The sequence below is a fragment of the Cottoperca gobio genome, chromosome 21 (genome assembly GCF_900634415.1).
Source record: "Cottoperca gobio chromosome 21, fCotGob3.1, whole genome shotgun sequence".
Taxonomy (NCBI): domain Eukaryota; kingdom Metazoa; phylum Chordata; class Actinopteri; order Perciformes; family Bovichtidae; genus Cottoperca; species Cottoperca gobio.
The window spans coordinates 18,058,541-18,079,742 of record NC_041375.1 but is presented as its reverse complement, the minus strand read 5'-3'; the positions used below and the strand labels follow the sequence as shown (position 1 = coordinate 18,079,742).

At 36.7% G+C, this 21,202-nt stretch overlaps 1 protein-coding gene across 4 annotated transcripts in view; it reads left to right on the top strand.

Annotated features, from left to right (window-relative positions):
- The first annotated feature begins 9 nt into the window (after nucleotides 1-9).
- Nucleotides 10-21,202, top strand: part of LOC115026414 (cytoplasmic dynein 1 intermediate chain 2-like) — a 27,528-nt gene continuing 6,335 nt past the window's right edge. Inside the window, exons 1-12 of one of the 4 annotated variants that reach the window (XM_029459247.1) lie at nucleotides 10-165; nucleotides 1,466-1,583; nucleotides 2,754-2,868; nucleotides 5,340-5,427; nucleotides 6,566-6,625; nucleotides 6,970-7,085; nucleotides 12,298-12,387; nucleotides 12,573-12,735; nucleotides 12,843-12,942; nucleotides 13,786-13,911; nucleotides 15,971-16,117; nucleotides 16,202-16,315. In XM_029459247.1, coding sequence (XP_029315107.1) covers nucleotides 1,476-1,583; nucleotides 2,754-2,868; nucleotides 5,340-5,427; nucleotides 6,566-6,625; nucleotides 6,970-7,085; nucleotides 12,298-12,387; nucleotides 12,573-12,735; nucleotides 12,843-12,942; nucleotides 13,786-13,911; nucleotides 15,971-16,117; nucleotides 16,202-16,315 — 1,227 coding nt within the window. In that variant the 5' untranslated portion in view covers nucleotides 10-165; nucleotides 1,466-1,475. The remainder of the gene's footprint in view (nucleotides 166-1,465; nucleotides 1,584-2,753; nucleotides 2,869-5,339; nucleotides 5,428-6,565; nucleotides 6,626-6,969; nucleotides 7,086-12,297; nucleotides 12,388-12,572; nucleotides 12,736-12,842; nucleotides 12,943-13,785; nucleotides 13,912-15,970; nucleotides 16,118-16,201; nucleotides 16,316-21,202) is intronic. The other 3 variants (XM_029459248.1, XM_029459250.1, XM_029459249.1) reach the window with 3 other exon arrangements.

Below are 21,202 nucleotides of genomic sequence, written 5' to 3'. Positions count from 1 at the left end.
TGTTAACAAACCTGTTTCAATCTTTGACCTCGGATGGCAGCAGCACTGCTACGTCAAAGCGAATTGCATCTTTTTGGCTCTTCCCAGCACCTGTAGTTGTGTTGGCAGCCCATTTGTTTTGGGTGGTTCTAGGCATTTGGTGTCAGGTCGAAAACCTGCTTTAAGGTTTGTAACTACACATAACTGTCATGTTGGCTGTAGTATCACACACTTCGTATTCAACTTGTATTCGTCGCTGTGTTTGTAGTCCAACTTGCTTTATACATTGTGCGGAGTTGAAAGCGCATGACATCACTGCGGACCAGTTAACTGTTGTAACGTTAGCTAGCTGCTAACAAATAAAGCTAACACTTCAGCTCTTACTATAAAGAGTGGGGTTGGATTGTGCAAGTCACATTTATTTGTTACCCGATAAACATTTTTGAAACAAAAAGTTGTTAATTAAACTACGCGTGGTTTTAATAATGACTAATTGAATGTTGTACAACAAGGATGGCTAAGCTAGTTCTGTAGCCATCCATAACAAGGAAGGCTAGCAGCGGAAGAGACTGGATTGGATTCTTCCGTGTTTTCTATACAAACTACGGTGCGATTAGTAAAATATAACATCATATTATCATGGAGCGGTTTTGTAGTTTAAACGAGTTTACAATATACGATATGGATCAGAAACAAGCGACTGAAACGGACAGGATAGCCCCATGCTAAGGGTGGGGCTCTCTGTTAGCTAGCAGACAATGACTGGTCAGCCCGAGTGTGGCTTTAACTGAGTTACATGTAGCTGAGAGTATTTGTCTCCAAACAGCAAAGGTGTTTAACTCACTTAGCTGCAGAGAAGACAGAAAACACTGTTGGATGGTCATTTTAACTGCTAGCTGGTTAGCTAGCTGTCTCCACTGCTGTGCAAGGTGGTACTGAAGCTGAGAGCATCAGCTGTCAGGAGATGCTTGACTCGAAAAAATAATTTAAAGAAAGATTTAAAGCCTTAATTTGTCGGTACCAGTTGTGGAAGAAGTATTCAGATGCCTTACTTAAGTAAAACTAATAGTAATAATACAACACTAAACATAAGCATGTTTTTCACTGGACAGGAACGGTGTGAAAAATGTTTTAATCTGAAAAGTAATTAGTGAAAAAGCTGTCAGACAAATGTAGTCGATTTAAAAAGTACAATGTTTACCTCTGAGATGTAATTAAGTAGAATTATAAAGTAGCATAAATTTGGCTACTCAAGTAAAGTACAAGTACTTTCATTTGTACTTAAGTACAGTACGAGTAAATGTGCTTAGCTATATTCCTGTTTAGTAGAAAGTACAAACACAAGGAGACAAGGAGACCACTCCACCAGCAGGACGCCTTAACGCTTGGTTTTTATCTGATATACATAAGTAATCAAAATACAATATTTCACAATGTATTCTCAATGGAACACAAAGACAAACAACAATTTGTTGTTTGTATACAGCCGTGGCATCATGTCTGACAAAAGTGAGCTGAAAGCCGAGCTTGAAAGGAAGAAGCAGCGCCTGGCGCAAATCAGAGAGGAGAAGAAAAGGAAGGAGGAGGAGCGCAAGAAGCAAGCGGTATGTTTAACATTTTGTAAATGCTTTTAATATTTCTCCGATATTGAATGTGAAAATGAATATGGAGAAATGAATGGCTCAGTGTGTGAAATCATTTTCCATTCAAATGCAAATTCTCTCCCGACTACACATAATTTCTGAGAGTTTTGGAAATCCAGATGCTGCCAGAGGTTCAGTTTAGACCCTAAAATGCAACTGATGGTTATGTTGACAGACATACACAACAGGTTCACAGAGGGTTAGGGTCCTATTGAGAAAGTTGTCATGTCGATCTTTCAGTCATTTAAAACGATAACTGGTTTGCATTTGTTAATCTCACTTGTGAATGAGATGCAAAGGAACATTGTCTGTGCTGTAGGAGTTTTTTGCAATCTGCCTGAATGTTGAATTTTAATACCGCTTGATTACCGCTGCAGTCGTTATGGCAAGCGTAGCTCCCTTTTCAAATCAACTTTACAAAATGAGGTAAAGGATGGGCTTTCTTCAAAATGCTAATTGGTCTGAGCACACCCTGAGGCCGTAAGTATTAATGTGTGTATTGTATAGACAAGACAGATGTGTACTGTGGCAAGGCATTCTTAAGATTCCCACGACACTCAGTACAGTACTCGAGAAAATGTACTAAAGCTACTTTCCACCACTTCTCAGGAGACAATTCAAACACACGTTCTGTCTCGATTATCTTTTTTTGTTTTTGCAGCTACCAGCAGGCATAATGTCTTTTGAGAGGTTGAAAGCTTTTGACCCTTGCGATTTGGGCTGTAAATGGCAGAAACGATCTACACCTCCGACACAGAGTCATGGACGAGTTATGTTTTTAGCCCAAAAATGGACATGTACACAAAGCTTTACATTGTTCAGAGGCATTAGATTAAGTCCAACTTTTGGGCACCTTCTTTTTCCATTCATCAATTTTCTACCAGTGTTTGTTTTCTCAGTCCTACTGATGATCAGCGCCTTCGTGCAGCACTTTTCTATTCTCAGACTCTAGTTACATTCTGGCACTAATTTCAAACAAATGCAAATTAGTCACACAAGTCTCTCGGAGCGAGAAATCAGAAAAGTTCCAACAAGTTTTAGGTGTGCACGCTTTGTTGTCTGAGATCATAGCAATGTAATGTGGGTATTTCAGAGATTGCATTAATGAGTGACGCGTTGCTCTGTTTCCAGGCGGACCAATTGAAAGAGGCTGCAAATCACCAGGATGATTCCGACCTGGAGAAAAAAAGACGTGAGACCGAGGCTCTTCTACAGAGTATGGGCATAACCCAAGATACTCCTGCTGGTATGTTTTATATTACCTGTTGGTGGATTGTACGTACTTAGCTACTCTGATATCAGCTTTTAAATTCTGTAATTGTTCCCTAGAACAAATCCAGGCACGTCTTAACATTTTCATACATCCTGTTTCATAGATCATCTTAAATACCGGTTTATAAACAAAGTAATTACAGTAGCTCCTTTGCCATTATAACTCTCATACATTGCAGTCATTGTATCAGGACAGCCCATCTTTTATTCAGTGATTTGGCTCTTTGATTTAGTTTTAAAGTTTTAACACTCAGTTTGGGTGTAGGAATCTTTGCATTTATTATTCCATGTCCCCCAAAGCACATCTAAGCGGTAGGATAATGAACTTAAACATACAGATATTTTATGGCCAAACAGTGGAATGTTCTTTACCGGCCAGTCACCTGACCTCAGTACGGCTTATCATGTGACTGAAGGTGAACAGCTCAGAAGCAGGTGAATATAGCGGTGGTCATTGAGTCTGTTACATATGCACACTATAATTCCACTATTACTCTGAATATGACAATATTCCAGATTTGATACGGGTCATGTAAACAGCATATACCGGGTTTTCCCAATAAGGTCTTATTCCAAAAGTTATTGATGGCAATGTATGTGCAGCCAAACATTTGATATAATAACTTTGTGTTTATTTGCCCTTTTACTTTCTGTCCCCTGAAATTGGATTAATGATGTAAACACCCTCCGCTCGTCCTTCTCATGAGGTTAAAGTGTTAAGACGTTTCATCTGAGTAATTCCAGATTCAACGTGCTGTTCAGAGCCAAAGCAGCACAAAGGTCTCGCTGTCCTTATGATCTGCCACCTGGAGATTTGTTAGTCAGAAACTTTAAGTAAATGTCATGAAGACAAAACTACATGGTGAGTGAGGTAACTCAGTGGTTCCCAAATGGTGTGCCGTGAGACAAATCCCGGTGTGCCGTGGGATTTTGAAACAATTAGGCCTATTGCATTTAACTGTACACAAGGTTATGAATTAATTTTTATTTACTTCAGTGTTTCCCTAGGTATACTGCTCTGCAGGGTGCTGCCTGGGCTGGATCAGGTCCGTGCGTGGCGCAGATTTTTTAAGTTCTCTCCTTACCTTTTCTCCACTCTGTCTCTGACTGTAATTGTGTGCGTTCGCGCGCGTGTGTGGGTTCGGAAGCAAAGCAGAGGAGAGAATGTAAATATGCAAAGCTACTGAAACGTGCACATAAATGAGATAAATGACATAAGCGTTTAGTTTATTTAATAAAAGAGCACCTGTTCAATGTGAAAAGTGAGTTGTGAATATATATATATACACATATATATATATACATATATATATATATATATATATATATATATATATATATATATATATATATATATATATATATATATATATATATATATATATATATATATATATATATATATATATATATACATATTTAAAAAAAATATATATACATATTTAAAAAAAAAAACGTCTTGAATTTCAGGGGGGGCGGCGCAGCGCAGGGAAACACTGTACTTTATCGGTACTTTGTCCTACACACTTATTTCACAATATAGAAACAATAGGTCTTATATGCTTTGGCCTAAATATAAATAAAACAATCATTAAAAAAAAGAAATCTGTCAAAGCGAACCCGTTGTAACATTTGCGAATGGTGGGAAATATTAGAGTGTGACACATCAAAGGCTCTCTGCTAGTGTGAAGGAGAATAGCTTCTTACGAGGACTAGGCTAAATAAATGTTCACAGAGTGATAACAGTGACACTATGTGTTATAGAGGGGATTTTTCCCGGATATGAACACAGGTGTGCCTTGAGATTTTGGCTTGGTCTTTGGTGTGCCTTGGCCACAGAAAGTTTGGGAACCCCTGAGGTAACTAACCGAGGGGAAACGTGTTTACTGCAACTTTTGCTTTCATAAATAACCGGAAATTATAATATTTCTGGTAGATTTTTACAAGAAATGTCCTGTACTGTACAAGGGTAATCACTGATAAATAATATTTGTAAAATAACACCTATAAATATTGTTTTATAGAGTTCATAGAGCGGTATTGTTAGAGCACTGACACGTTGCTAACAGCAGGTGGCAGAAGAGATCCATAAGAAAATCGTTATGAGTCTCTTAGGATGCTGACAAACTAGGAACAGCAATGAAAAAACAGTATATGTTTGTGTATCATTTTAGATACATTTTCAGTATTAAATTACAGTATCAGTCGGTGTAATCGTGTTATGAAGGCTTTTTTTCTCAGTACGTGCTCATCTTGCCACAGCTGAAGTTTGTTATGTACAGACTGATTTTATATATTCGACCCGCTTTGCTGCTGATGTCAAGGCCTTCAGGAAATCTACATTATGATTGATAGCATTCACCATAGATGCATTTGTCCTCTGCTGTGAATAGCTTAGTGTCTTCGCACTGTAACAGATGATTATTGTCTGTCTCTTCTGTGTAGTCCCTCCTCCCATCTCTCCAACTCCCAAATCGGCGGGCACACCAAGCGAGGCAGGGAGCCAAGACTCTGATGGAGCCGTGGGACCCAGGTACACACACAGACACACACACACACACACACACACACACTTCTCAGCAACAGTTTGTGTAATAACATTTTTCCACCCTTCTAGTATAGTACATTACAAGTGGAAACAATGCCAACATCCCTATTTATGAAGAATTATTGGCTGTTTTTCCACCTCAGGCAAAAATGTTTCAACGCTTACTGCTTTATTGAGCTTTATATGTCTTCTCGAAAAGTAATTTTTTTTTTGCTCTTTTATATGCTCATGTCAGCAAGAATGTGATTTTTAGGGTCCTTGTCACCGCCACTCATAAGCTGCAGATGTGTTGTACGTAGTATTTTGAATATTGCTTAGCAAAATATAGGTGTGTTTTTGCTTTGTAAGCTTTGCATCAATTTCAACTCCAGACAAAGGCTATGAATATATTTAAAGTATAATTACACGAAGCACGACTGAGCCAACATCTTTTAGAAAGTCTCACAGCCTTACAGTGAATAATGACGAGTTTATGCCAACTGAGTGCATGTTTATTTAATTTGTGTGCCGTTGAATTAGGACGATCCTAAATTAACAATAAAACAGCAGGCTGCTGTGATGCCTGGGGGACTTCTTAACCCCTAATTAGAGCCCCTTCCCTGGGCTGAAATTTAAGCTCCCCCAGTGTCCCATCAGGCCCAGGGAGCTGTTCCCCCTACGTGTTGACTCATTTCCCTCACCAGCATGGCCATTTCCTACACACATGGAGGTCATGTTTTCTCCCTGAGGGTTCTCTCTCTCTCTCCCTCACTCTCTGTCTGCACAACACTCAGAGCCTTTGGTGTGACACAGTTCAGGCTGTATCAGCCCCGCAGGCTGCACATTACACCCTGTGTCATCTCACTCTGAGAGGCTGTGTGTCCATGCATTTTAAGCAGATTCATTCTTCCATCTCTGAGCTTTACGCAAGCAAATTCAAGCTTGGACTGAAAAGCAAAAAAAAAAGAAGGTCCGGTTTTAAGTGTGTTTTGATAAAAAAAAAAAGATTTTGACCTAGGATCAAATCAGCATGCTGTGTGATGCTAACTTTATTTCTAACTTTATGCTAACTTTATTTCCTCTCCTCATTTGTGCCCGCTTGTCTCTCTCACTAATGCTGCCTTGTTGCTGTGACACTAACCAGGACTCTGCACTGGGACTCTGACCCGTCCACTCTTCAACTTCACTCTGATTCTGAGCTGGGGTACTGGACACTCTCTTCTCTCCTTTCCTGGTCATTTTCCCTTCTCTCAATCTATGGCATGATTACTTTGTCCTTTAAAGTCATTATTCGGTTAATGCAGTCCAGGGAAACAGTCAAGTCGTGCACGCAAGAGTGCTCCGACGAAATATTTTAATTCACACCGGTCGTTGCACTAATCTGAAGTCTCTGCCATCCCATGAAACTCATTTGCTTACTTATTTTGATTCCACATGTTGAGGAGGTGAAAACTGTTACAAAAACAGATGAGCAAATCGATAGCAGAAATGTGTTTTTGTCTAATCATAACGGTTGTGGTGTGAGTTTGAGTTGTTCTGTGCTTTTAGGCGTGGAGCTCCAAAACTGGGAATGGCCAAAGTCACACAAGTGGACTTCCCTCCACGTGAGACTGTGTCCTACACAAAAGAGACCCAGACACCTGTCATAACTCAGCAAAAAGAAGGTGATTCTCTCATATTGTTACATAGGTTAACCTTGAAACATGGACAAAAAACCTGTGTCAGAACTGATTGAAAATGTGGAGGTAAGAATGCAGTGGTTTATTAAAATGTATGGCCTCTTTGATTACCAAAGTGTTTTTGCTGCAAGAATGGTGCACCCACTTGTGGGGAATTAATAACAGGGGTTTTTGTGGGCTGTATGAGGGTACAAGTGGGTACTGGAAGTGAACAACAAGTGGAAGAGATTTGATTTGAGATGAAAGTAAAGGAAAAATGAGGCCCAGGAAACATAAGAAGTCAAAGGAGGGATTCAATTCAGACGAGCCCTGCTCCTCTGAACCTCACAACCAACTCCGCTTTGGTGTAATTAATGAGCAGGATGAGAAAACCAGTGACAGGAAGGAGAAATGCGATTGAGGGGGAAGATATGAAGCGCTGCTCATACAACTGCTTACTGCCTCTGAAGCATGTCGATATGTATGTAATTGCTGCATTGGAGCTTTCATGCGGTTGGCAAAAGAGAATATTTGGGCTACTATTAACACCACATGTTGAACACATGTTCCATAAAATATGCAATACTTGTGGGTGTGCTGCTTGTTCTTGGTTGATGTATGTAATGACAGATGGAGAATAAGGTGCTCAAATCTTTAGATTTTTGTTTTGCCTTTCAAAACCTCCAACCTAGGATTTTAAACAGTGTACGGATTAGTGATGCAACGATTGTGAAATTCTGGGACGATACCAATTTTTAAAATACCAATTTTGCCGATGCCGATAGCAATGATGTTGATTTTCTTTAAATATGTTTTTGTTATTTATTCCCTATTTGTGGCGACGGAACAAAGACACGTTTTGTTACAACAAAAAAGAACTAAAACTGTTTTAAAGAAATGTAGCATTTCATTACACTATCTTTAATAGCACACATTTAATCATAGACGTTTATGAAACTATCTTTATTATAGCCTTAAAATGAAGCCTGAATTATTATTCTTTAATAGCTGCTTTTAATACATAAAACAACACAAATATTTGTTTTGTAGAACAAATGTAATTAAATGTAAAAGCGATTAGAAACATAAATAGGGCTCTCTTTTACCTAAAAATCCAACGTTCTTGTCACTGATCTCGGTGTAATACTTTACTTTGTAAACAAACCACACGTGCCCTCTTACGTCACGCCCGAGTCGTGTCCAGCCGGTGGCTTCTTCTCCAAATCGCAAATAAACAACACAACATTTAACCAGATGCAGATGCTACACAACAGATGAACATCGGCCACTGCCATTGGTGAATGTCATCTTATTTGGCGATAGGCCGATGGCACTCAAACGCATCCCTAGTGAGGATTGTTGCTCGTTTTCCCACCAGGTGATGTGCAGTAAATCCCGAGGTGGCATGCAGCATGAGCACGATGAAATTGTGTGATTCTGTGGAAAGCTCTGAGCAGAGCTAGTGAAGGATGAAGAGCATCCCTCTGTTCTTCATCGCTCTTTCCTCTGGACTCTACTGGGCATTGTAAAACTGTGTTAAACAACGATGGTTTCTGCCAGCTGTTCAACACGAGGCCCCCTTCCCCTCTCTGCCACTATGTAATCATTTCATCAACTCCCTCGCTTCCCTGTCTTCTCCCTTCACCGAACAGGCACATAACAAAACACACTCAGTGACATTGTGCATTTTCACACCATCACTTCTGGCACTCGATGAGACGGCATCCCCTTCCCAGCTTGCTCCCCTCGGCGCATTTTTGATGTGTGGGGTGGCGTCGGGCCTGTTCTCTGATTGAGCGATTTATCATGTTGTCAAAAGGAGGCAACGGCGCAGCACTCTCAAGGTCAGCAGGCGGTGGCATTAGAGGGAGCGGCTGCCGTGCCCCGGCGGCTGCAAGCCGAGGGTTCCCACAGTGTGTGCGAGACATCTCCCAGAAAGGAGTAAAAGATTTGAGATTTTAACATCAGCTGCCCTATTGACCCAAATGAAAAGCCCCTGAGCAATCGAGGAGAACGCATCATCGGGGTTATAGGATCTGTTTGTTAATAACGCGGACAGTATTGTGTCATGAACGTGACGGTCTTTGTTGGCCTGAAATCTTCACTTAGATGTCTCTGAATTTTGACGTTAATTCATCTTTTATTTGCTACGTTCGAGACCATTGGACAGCGTAGATTAATTTAAATTTAGAATTTGTCCATCTGTAGGTAGTTTCAGGACATGTGTTGAGTCAAGCCATCAGATTGCTGAAGCTCTGCCACAATTCTCTGACTGCACTAGTAGGTAATATGCAGCATCAGTATGCACTCCTCAACAAGAGGCTGTAATTAATGAGTAAGATGGTGTGTGTGTGTGTGTGTGTGTGTGTGTGTGTGTGTGTGTGTGTGTGTGTGTGTGTGTGTGTGTGTGTGTGTGTGTGTGTGTGTGTGTGTGTGTGTGTGTGTGTGTGTGTGTGTGTGTGTGTGTGGGTGGTCTGGTGCAGCGTTTAAAAAGGCTGATCAGGAATATAAGTATGTAGAGCAGTTTAATGAATCTAATATTTAATTGAATGCGATTGTTTTTAATCACTCTGAATTCAGAGGCAGGTCCGAACTTTTATCACAAAAGCCCTTAATGGCCTTCGTGTTTGAAGTGCCACTTGTAATAGTGGTCGTCTTTAATGCACTTCATGGTTGGTACTGTTAAATCTATTAATCTGATCTATTGTATCGCTCTGTGTCTTATCATTTTGAATGGAAAAGTATTTGCTCCTTTAAATCCTGTTCTTTGTTCTCATTCTCCAATATTCTAAGTTTGTATATTCTCTGTGACAGACATTTTAGCTGGTGCTGGTTTTGGATATCTGCTTACCGTCGGCCTGTTGGCGATCCTTTGACGTCAGCGTCGTTAGAGACGTGTAACCATGTCGAAGAAGTTGAAAACAATAGACTCCTGTTTCACAGATGACTGAGTGTTATCAGATTGACAGAAGTCCGACGGCTGATGTTTTTATTTGCCTTGCAGCAATTTTACATTTGCTCCTCTGCTACACACAACCACACATGTTTGTGTGCCACGTGGAAAACGGTTGATCACAGGTTTTGAAGTGCATTTTGTAAACCGGGGCTAGAGGTACTCTATTTTAGGAAACAAGAAATGATTATATGTTGTGTATCGGTAGAGTTTTGTGTTTCTGTAGTTATTGGTCTTTACACAGGCAGGCAGAGCCTATAGGAAAAAAAGCCCCGTTGTACGTGTCCCCTTATTGTGGGGGGGGGGGACATATAGAAAGTGGAAGACACCTGCTTCGGAGAGCAAAGATCATTTAGTTTTACACTTTGAACATCACTGGTCGAAATACCGTATTTGCATTAATATATTGTCTATTGACTAAGACCTGTGATTACCCCCTCCCCCCCCTCCTGTCCGGACCCCTCCCCCCCCCAAATAAAAGCTTTTATTTCTTAAGTGGAACAAAAGCCATAATTGAGGCTGCTTTGAGAGGAGGTGTCAGTGTATGGGACATTGGTGATCCGGGTGAATTCTGTTAAATGCAACCCCCCACCTCCCTTCCTCCACCCCCAACCATCGCTAGACCCTACTACCTCCCTACACATCCCCAGCGGGGTCACCAGGATCACTAGCTTTTCTCCAAATGGCCATTTTGGCTGGCAGGTGCATTATACCCTTTATTTTCAGATTGTCTATCCGCTCCTAATGCCTGGCAGGTTGATTGCTCTGGTTTCTCACCAGGGAAAGGGCTGACGAGCACAGCCGGGACTGGCTGAAAGACAGTGATTACTGTTTTCCTTTAAGCCTGATTGAGGCCCTTGAAAGGAAAGATTTTAACCTTCTCCTGTTGGTTGCAGAGTATGGCCGCACATTTGAAATGGCTTGTGTCATCAAGCCAGTTCTGTAAACTCATCAGTGTACCCAATAACCTTCTTCGCCAAAACCTCCATCTGAGAAAGGGGGATAAATCACTTTATGGACAAAGTGACAGATGACATTATCATTTAGATTATCTTCGTAGGAAGGAAATTCTGGCATGCGGTGCTGTCATCTTAGATTAACTATGAGGCTCATACCAAGATAAACGCTTGTAGGAACCAGGCGAGTATTTCCCCTTCTCCTCATGAATCTGTTTTGTCCTGCTTTCGCTATTATTTTTTTACATTGAAAGTATAGGCCATATACCGTCTCTGGGAGATGTGTTTTGAAAAAGCGCGTTCATCTTCTTTGAGGTAGAACCGGTGTGCAGTTTGCCAGCTGGTCTAGCCTGTATTTTGTTGTACATTCTCTGAGGTTGAATAGGAGCTGCAGGACCTCCTGCTAGGATGGTAATTGCACAGGCTTGCTGTTCAGGGAGAAGCTTGTCTTGGGGCAGCCAGGCGGAAAACCTCTGTGCCATCCCCATGCCACCTCTGAAGAGCACAAGACAATCCAAGCATCACCATCTGCTTTTGCACCATGCCGTCATCTGGCCGGACCAATGGGACGGGCCCGGGCAGCTGCTCCACACCCTCTGCCCTGTGGCCTAGAAGGGGGCAACCTGCCACTGGGACACAGAGGAAACAGCTACACTGACAGCTAGACTTTCTATTGAAAGGCTAGAGTCTCATTAACAGTTGGGAAAGACAGGGGTCCCTATGACAACAAGACACCCGCTGCGCTGTGTCCCTTTAACACAAATGACAAACTTCCCTGCTTTTAGAGGAGCAGGTTCCTTTTTTTGAAAGGAGACATTGTGCTGACAAACCGAACAAATGCAAGGCAGAGATACAAAATCAGTGGGTGGAGCTTTTATTGAAAAAAGAAAATAATGGAGGTGAAAGACATGGTGACCAAAAGGTGTGAAGACGTCTGCGTGGACGCACGGTCGCTTTATTTATGTGAATTTGTTGCTTTGAATTTGATGTTTATATTTGAAGTTTTGACAACAATTATTAACAGTTTCTTGCGTAGGAATATGTTTCTGAGACATCGTGAATTTCTGAGGTTCTCAAAAACCCTTTATGTTTTACACTTCTGCAAGACATAAAAGATGACGTAAAAGTAATTCTATGTAAAAATATGTTTGTTTTTTTCAAAACTGTCAAATCTGAAAGCTTCACAAGCCCCGCTGGCAGATTGCAACGGACGCCTGGGGGTCCTCGGACCCCACTTTGAAAATCAGTGATGTAAACAACCTTGCTCAGTATATTTTCTAGTGTTTAACGTAGTTCACTTTCTGATCAGCAGAGGAAGAAGAGGAGGAAGAAAGTGCTGCACCTCAACCAGTAGTGGAGACTCAGACTGAGAAACTGGAGCAGAAGGAGGACGAGGAAGGTACTTCGCTGATGACGCATACTTGCAATAAAAATTGAGCCATTTCAGTTATTTTTATAATAGTTGTTGCAGCGAACAAAGAGGTTTCTATTCCTGTAAAGCAGTGCATCACATGCTGTATGATGATGACAATGAGCAGCAGGGATCCCGACTACAATTCGGTGCGTTTGTGTTTCTGTATGTAGCGCCCCCACACGAGCTGACGGAGGAGGAAAAACTCCAGATCCTGCACTCCGAAGAGTTCGTGAATTTCTTCGACCAGAGCACTCGCATCATTGAGCGAGCTCTATCGCAGCACGTGGACCTCTTCTTTGACTACAGCGGTCGTGACCTGGAGGAGAAGGAAGGGTGATAATTGGACAACTAGACAAAAACTGTAAAATAAAATAAACATGGTAATTGGTGTTTTGGAAAAAGTATTTTTATTAATTTGTGGTGCTTTTTGTTTCCCCCAGTGAAATCCAGGCCGGGACAAAGCTCTCCCTCAACAGGCAGTTCATGGATGAGCGCTGGTCCAAGCATCGTGTCGTCACCTGCCTGGACTGGTCTCCCCAGGTCATTGTTTTATAATTAAAACCAACCGTTGGACACGTTTCTCAATGAAGCATTCGGAAGTTGTTCACAATTATCCAAATGTCGAGCCGAAAAATGAATTTATTGTGATAAACAGAAATAATAAGTGTTGCTAATTGGCTGTTTAAACAACTTAGCTTTGCACAGCCATAATGCTTTATGATTACATGGCTCGAGTTTGACAGCATTTACTTTTCTCCACAAGTCCCCCAGGAAAAGTAAGTTATGTCCCACACAGTGTCACTCAGTTGGGAGTCCTAATGATTTGTTTCCTCTGGTGTCTAAGGTCATTTAATGTGTGATTCTGCAATGACTTCTGACAGTGATTGAACACCAACTCTTTGTTCACAGTATTTACCAGCTCAGTGCGATACCCGTACCCTTGTGATTTGGAAACTCAGAATTCCCAAACTGTAAATCTCCAGTATGGGACGCAGCAGAGGTTAACGCTTTGTTTACATCTGGGTCGTGTTTCAGCAGTCTCTCTCTCAGCCTGTGTTTTTAATATGCTCTATAATGGGCTTTGGATTCTCAATTAGTTGCTCTGTTTTAGTCCTTCGCTGTTCCTCTCAGAACTTAAGCTTTTGGTTATAATTATAAAAGGAGATGAAAACGACAATTCACCAAAGTTCTTAAGGGGGGAGGGGGGGGTAGGCTAATTAAACGAGCTATAAGTCTTGAGGAAAGGTTACTCATTCTTTTAAGGCATTCATAAGCACCACACAGGGCAGGGGAGGGCTTTTCCACATGGAGCCCAGCCTGGGGGGGGCATGTCTGCCCGACATTCATTTAGGCTGATTTTTTTCTTCCTTTTTCTGCCCCCAGTATCCTGAACTTCTGCTTGCCTCATACAACAACAACGAGGAGGCTCCTCACGAGCCGGACGGCGTGGCCTTAGTGTGGAACATGAAGTACAAGAAGGCAACACCGGAGTACGTCTTCCACTGTCAGGTACCCAAAGCCAAACACTCTCTGCTTCTTTCTCCCACCTCTTTCCCAACGTCCTCACGCTCCCACATCCCCTCACCCTCCCGCCTTCATCCACATTGCGAGTTCAGCGTACTGGCATCCACCTCCACCACATCTATCCGCAAACACATGGGCTCGAGGCGCCGGAGAAGACCTGTGGTGCAGGAGTTGCATGGAATCCGAGCGCTGCAGCAGGATTTAAGTGTGCGGGGCGGGGCTGGTTATCATGTGCATCCAAACAAGGGCTCTGTGTTCAGACGAGCTAGCAGGGAGAGCAGCGCAGCTCCTCCGCTCTGCCCAACCTTATTATAATGGCTGCCCCCAGGCTGCTTCACCAAGACAAGTTGAGTAGAACCACATGTTGTTGCCGTCAGAGCGGATGTAGATGCAGGCGCATTGCTCAGATGAATAAAACCGGACAGAAGTGTGAAGGCAGTTTTCTCGTAATGAGCGATTCCTCAACCATGCGTTACAATTTTTGCCAAGAAAAGTCCCTTTATAGAAAAAATATTGAGTTAATGTTGTGAATCTAAGTAAATAATAATCCCATTGACCAACCTCGAGGTTTGTTTCGTTGTGTGAGAGCTGAGGCATGATGAAAGCCTTTGGGAGAGAGCGCACAAACGCAGAACAGTTCTATGACTTTGAGATGAAGCAGGAAAACAACAGGATCAAGATGGATGTTTTCCATGTTCTGATTATTGCCAACTTGTCGCTGATATGAAACTCAGCGGTATGTTGCAGCCATCTAACCAGAACCTGATTACATGGGTTCGCCTTGTGGTCGGTTACCTCAGTGGAAAATTCACCCAAGTTGCTTTGACTCTTAAGTTCGTGTTTCCATTAGTCATCAAAAATGACTAATGAATGCAGTTGTAATTGTTCTGAAGGGAAAAGCCATTTCAGAGGAGAAGATGCACAAACTCTAAAAACATCTACATCCTCACACCTCTAAACCCTTTCAACCAAAACATTATAACCTTCTTGAAGGGAGGAAATATTGCAGAGGTGTTGTATTTAGTTTGACCTAAACGTACCTAAATAAACTGGAAACTGAGTGCCTGAGTATAAACATGTCTGGAAGTGAAACATATATTACATAACATTATAAATAACAATAATGCCGTCAGTCCAATTCATTTTTAACTTTTGTTTATTGTGCGTTTAGTCTCTTTTGGCAAGTTAATTACACTCATAGTTTGAGTGTAGGGAGGTGGGGAGAGAGTCTGTAAAAAGAAAGTGAAAACAGAAATGAGGCACTGGATTATTTACATTATTTATGACATGATCATGTATATTATTCACACAATATCAAAATGTAACTTTTTAAATATCATGGTTATAGTCAATACAGCTATATTGTGTTAATATATACTAGAGGTCTGTCCTTTCCTGGCAACAACATCCCATAACGTCTCACATTGGCACCCCTTTATGTATTTTTGATTTCATTCTGGAGTATATTTGTTGTTAAGGCAATAAGGAGGCATCATTTAGGTTGTACTGCTCCTTTAGATTTCTATATGAAACTATTTTCCTATCACTGATTATATCTCCCAGACAACTAAACTTGACGAATGGTTTGCGTCCTGCTTAAAACAATGTTCCTAAAAGGGCAAGATGGGAGAGAGGTTCCGGTCATTTTGAGCCTTTTGTTGACTAATTAAGCAATTCTACGAGAGGAATTAATAATTGGATTAATAAATTGTGCAGGAGGATTTTGGATGAAACCACAAAAAAGCCAAAGATGCTTTTGTTGTTAAGATATATAAAATAATGTGTCCCTCCAGCTGCCTATTAAGTTAGGGTTACCTCATAGCTCATCACCCCATGCGATGGGATATGTGGCGTTCCTGGAACAGCCAGACCTCCCTTTAGGTTTCTTATTGTTAAGATTTGAACTCCTTGAAGTAGCTTCAGGGCTGACATGATGGATGACCATCTTCATCTTCATCACCTCAGCAGAGACATTACCTATAACATTTTTTCATCACTACAGAAGGTAAGCATCGCTTTCTTTATTTTTCCCTCTTTCTGACAGTCTGCCGTTATGTCGGCTGCGTTTGCCAAGTTCCACCCCAACGTCGTGGTGGGGGGAACATACTCGGGCCAGATCGTACTGTGGGACAACAGGAGCAACAAGAGGACCCCGGTGCAGAGGACTCCCCTGTCAGCAGCAGCACACACGGTACTCTAAACTCCCGACACAGTGGGCTCGTACTTTATTCTAACACAGCAGAAGACTAAACCGTCTCCCTCGTTCTCTTTGCAGCACCCAGTATACTGTGTGAATGTGGTTGGCACCCAGAACGCCCACAACCTGATTAGCATCTCCACTGATGGCAAGATTTGCTCCTGGAGTCTGGACATGCTCTCTCAGCCACAGGTAACTTATATATATCGACAAAGGTTCTTTATCCAGGATGCTATTAACGTGGTCAACAAACAGTCATTTTGAATAAAAGAGTTTCGGCTTTACATCATGGAGATGAATGCAATAACGGTCTTTGTTCTGTTTTATGTCTTTTTTGTGTGTGTTTATATTCTCCTGGGTAAGACCACAAATAATTTTCCTGCCTCGGCTGGACAATAAAGTGTTTGTATATGTATGTGTGTGTGTATATATATATATGTGTATATATATATATATGTATATATGTATATATATATATGTATATGTATATATGTATGTATGTATATTTATATATATATATGTATATGTATGTATATGTATATGTGTATATATATATATGTATATATATATATATGTATATGTATATATATATATGTATATATATATGTATATGTATGTATATGTATGTATGTATATATATATATGTATATGTATATATGTATATGTATGTATATGTATATATATATATTATATGTATATCTATATATGTATGTATATGTATATATATATATATATGTATATATATGTATATATATATATTATATACATATATGTATATATATATATATATACATATATGTATTATATATATATTATATACATATATGTATTATATATATATTATATATATATATGTATGTATGTGTATATATATATATATACATATATGTATATATATATATATTATTTACATATATGTATATATATATATATTATTATTATATTGTATGATTGTTAATGTTACATTATATATATATATCTTATTTACATATATGATATAGATTATTTAAATGCATATATAATTATTACATATATGTAGATATATATATTATTACACTTATAGTAATATATTATATTAATTAGTACATATGTAGTATTATATATTATATATTATAACATATATGTTATATATCATGTGGTGTGTATAATATATTATTAATGTGTATATATAGTAGGATGTGTTATTATATATTGTTGTTTTGTATATATATATATATATGTGTGTATATATCTAATATAATATCTATATATATATATAGATATATATATTATATATCTATATATATAATATATATTATATTATGTGTGTCTATGTATTAGTATATATGTGTGTATATGTATATGTAATATGTGTATCTATATGCTATTCTATGTATATATGATATATGTATAGTATATGTATTGTATAGTAATTATATGATATGTATATGTATATGAATATAGATGTATATGTATATTGTATATATTATATGTATATTCCTATAGTATCTGTATCTATATATATCTATGTATATGTAATATCTATAATATGTATATGTATATATGTATATGTATATCTATATATGTATATGTATAGTATATATAATATGTATATGTATATATATGTATATATGTTATGTGTATCATGTTATATTGTATGTTGTATATATATATATATGTGTACTATTATGTATGTAATGTATATATGTGTATCTGTATTGTATGTCTGTATGTATATATGTATATATGAATGTATATATGTATGTTAATAAGTATTAGATGTATATATATATATGTATGTATATATATATATGTATATATGTAATATGTATGTATCATCTAATGTATATATGTAATATATGTAATATGTCTATATATAGCTTATATATATATATATTGTCATATATATGTATGTTATATATATTATATATGTTATATATATGCTCTATATATTAATATGTATAGGAGGTATATAAGGATCTATGTAATTAATGTATTATGATTCGATATGTAGTATAGTGTATATTATACTAATGGGATTATAAAGGTATATGTAGGTATATAAATAATAATATATGTATATGTATGTGTAAATATATATATATATATATATATGTGTGTATGTGATATATATAGATATATATATAGTATAAGGTAGTATATATACACACATACAATACTATATAGATCTAGAGAATATGATAGACATAATCATATAGATATATGATGAGTATATATGAGTAGAGAGACGATCAGGAAGGAACAGAGAGAGAGAGCTGGGAGGAGGAGATAGAGAAGACAGGGTAAGTAGAGAGGGAGGACAGGAAACGAGAAGGATATGAGAGAGAGAGAGATGGGAAGAGAGATGAGGAGAGGAGCGAGAGAGAGGAGGAGAGAGGGAGAGACAGAGGAGGAGAAGAGATAGGGGAAGGCGAGCGAGGGGAGAGAAGAGAGATCGTAGTGAGAGAGGGGGATGACTAGAGAGAGAATATATCTAAGATATATATAGATATATGTAATTATATAGATATATATATATATATAGGTATACATATATATATAGATATATATTATATGGATATATAGATGTATGTATATAGTAATATGTAATGTACTATATATATATGTAGTATGAGTGTGTAAATATGTAGAGAGTATATACAATATATATATGTATACACATAGATAGATAGGAGATAGATATAGAGAGAGACCGAGACCAGAGATACAGTAGAGAAGGACAGAACAGGAGATACAGAGAGAAGACATAGAGATAGAGACAGAGAGATAGAGATAGAGAGTGTAGAGAGAGAGAGAGGTGTATATATGTGATTATATATTACTAATGTATATATAACATATGTACCTAGATGTATATATCTATTATATTATATATTATATATTATATATAGTATCAATATACTATGATTAATTATATGTATATATTATAATCTAGATATTATATACTATATGTATTATATATAGTGTATATCTATATATTATATGTATATTCATATGTTATTATGTGTATGAGGAGAATAGAGAGAGTGTGTAAATTGAGATATATAATAGATATGGATAGAGACGATATATAGGTATGGATAGATAGTATAGAAATAGATAATAGATAATGGGGTGGAGAGAGAGATAGAAATGGTGAGATGAGATGTATACTAACGTGTATGATGAGATGAGAGATATAGAGAATGAATGGATATCGATGTAGATAGATGATGAAGTATAATATAGGATCTGTATAGTAAGTATAGTGATAGATGAGAAATATAAATGAATGATGAAATACTGTAGTAGATGATAAGAGTAGAAATGTATGATAAGTTAGTATATATTATATATAGATTTATATATAGTGTATATATATATATATATGTGTATATTATAGTGTATCGATTTGTGTGTATATTAGTATATATATATATATGCTATATATATGTATGTAGTATATATATAGTATATATGTATATATGTATATATATATGTATTATTATATATGTATATGTATATATATGTATATGATATGTATATATGTATGTATATATATGTATATGTAGATATATTGTGTATATATAGATATATATATGTGGTATGTATATAGTATGTATATATATAATTATGATGTGTATATATATATGTGTATATATATATATGTGTATATATATGTATGTATATATGATATGTATATATATATAATGTATATATATATCTATATAGTATATATGGATAGATAAATATATGTATATATATATATGTATATATATATATATATGTATGTATATATAATGTATATATACTAGTATAGATATATATATCGTATATATATATATATATATATATATGTATATATATGTGTGTGTATATGTATTATAGATGATATATATAATATGTGTGTATGTATTATATTTTATTTTTTTTTATGTGTAGTATATATCTATATATATATTATATATATATTATGATGTGTATGTAAAAGAAATCAGATGAGAGATAGATATAGAGAGAGTAGATGATGAGTAGAGTATATGAGATATATAGGGATATGGAGAGCGATATAGATAGATATGATACATATATATATTAAGATTTATACTATATGACATATATATAGTAGAGATAAATATATATATGTATATATATAGATGAATTTATATATATGTATGATATGATGATATAGTATAGATGTATATGTATAGTATGATATGCAGACATATAGTATATATGACACGATATATGGAGATAGACATATATACACATACATATATATAGATATGTTATGATAGTATATATATATAGAATGATCTATATATATATGATATAATGATGATAATAATAGTATATATATATATATATCGATTATATATATATATATATGTGTATAAATTTATATATATATATATATATGAGGGATATATATATATATATATATCGTGATATATATGTGTGTATATATTATGTAATATATGTATATGTAGTAATTATTATATATATGTGGTATATTATATGTAGAGAAATAGTGTGTTAGGTGTGATATAGATATATGTATAGTGTGTATATATGTATATATATATGTGTATGTATATAGGTATATATATAATATGTGTATATATGATATATATATATATATATGTTATAGATATATATATATATATATATATGTATATATCGTATATATCTATGTGTATATATGTATATATGATATATATATATATATGTAATATATGTATATATATATATATGTGTATATATATATATATATATATATAGTGTATATATGGTAGTATTAGTTGTATGTATGTATATCTATAGATTGGATATAGTATAGATAGGTATATATAGATAGTGAGAGATATATGATATTATTATATATATAGATGATAGTATGATATAGTAGATGATATATGTATATATGATATATATATATAGTAGATATATATATATATTATGTATATATGTATATATATATATATATATGTATATATATATATATGTATATATATATATATATATGTTATATATCTATATATATATAATATATGTAATATATATATATATATATAGTATAATATATATATATACTATGTA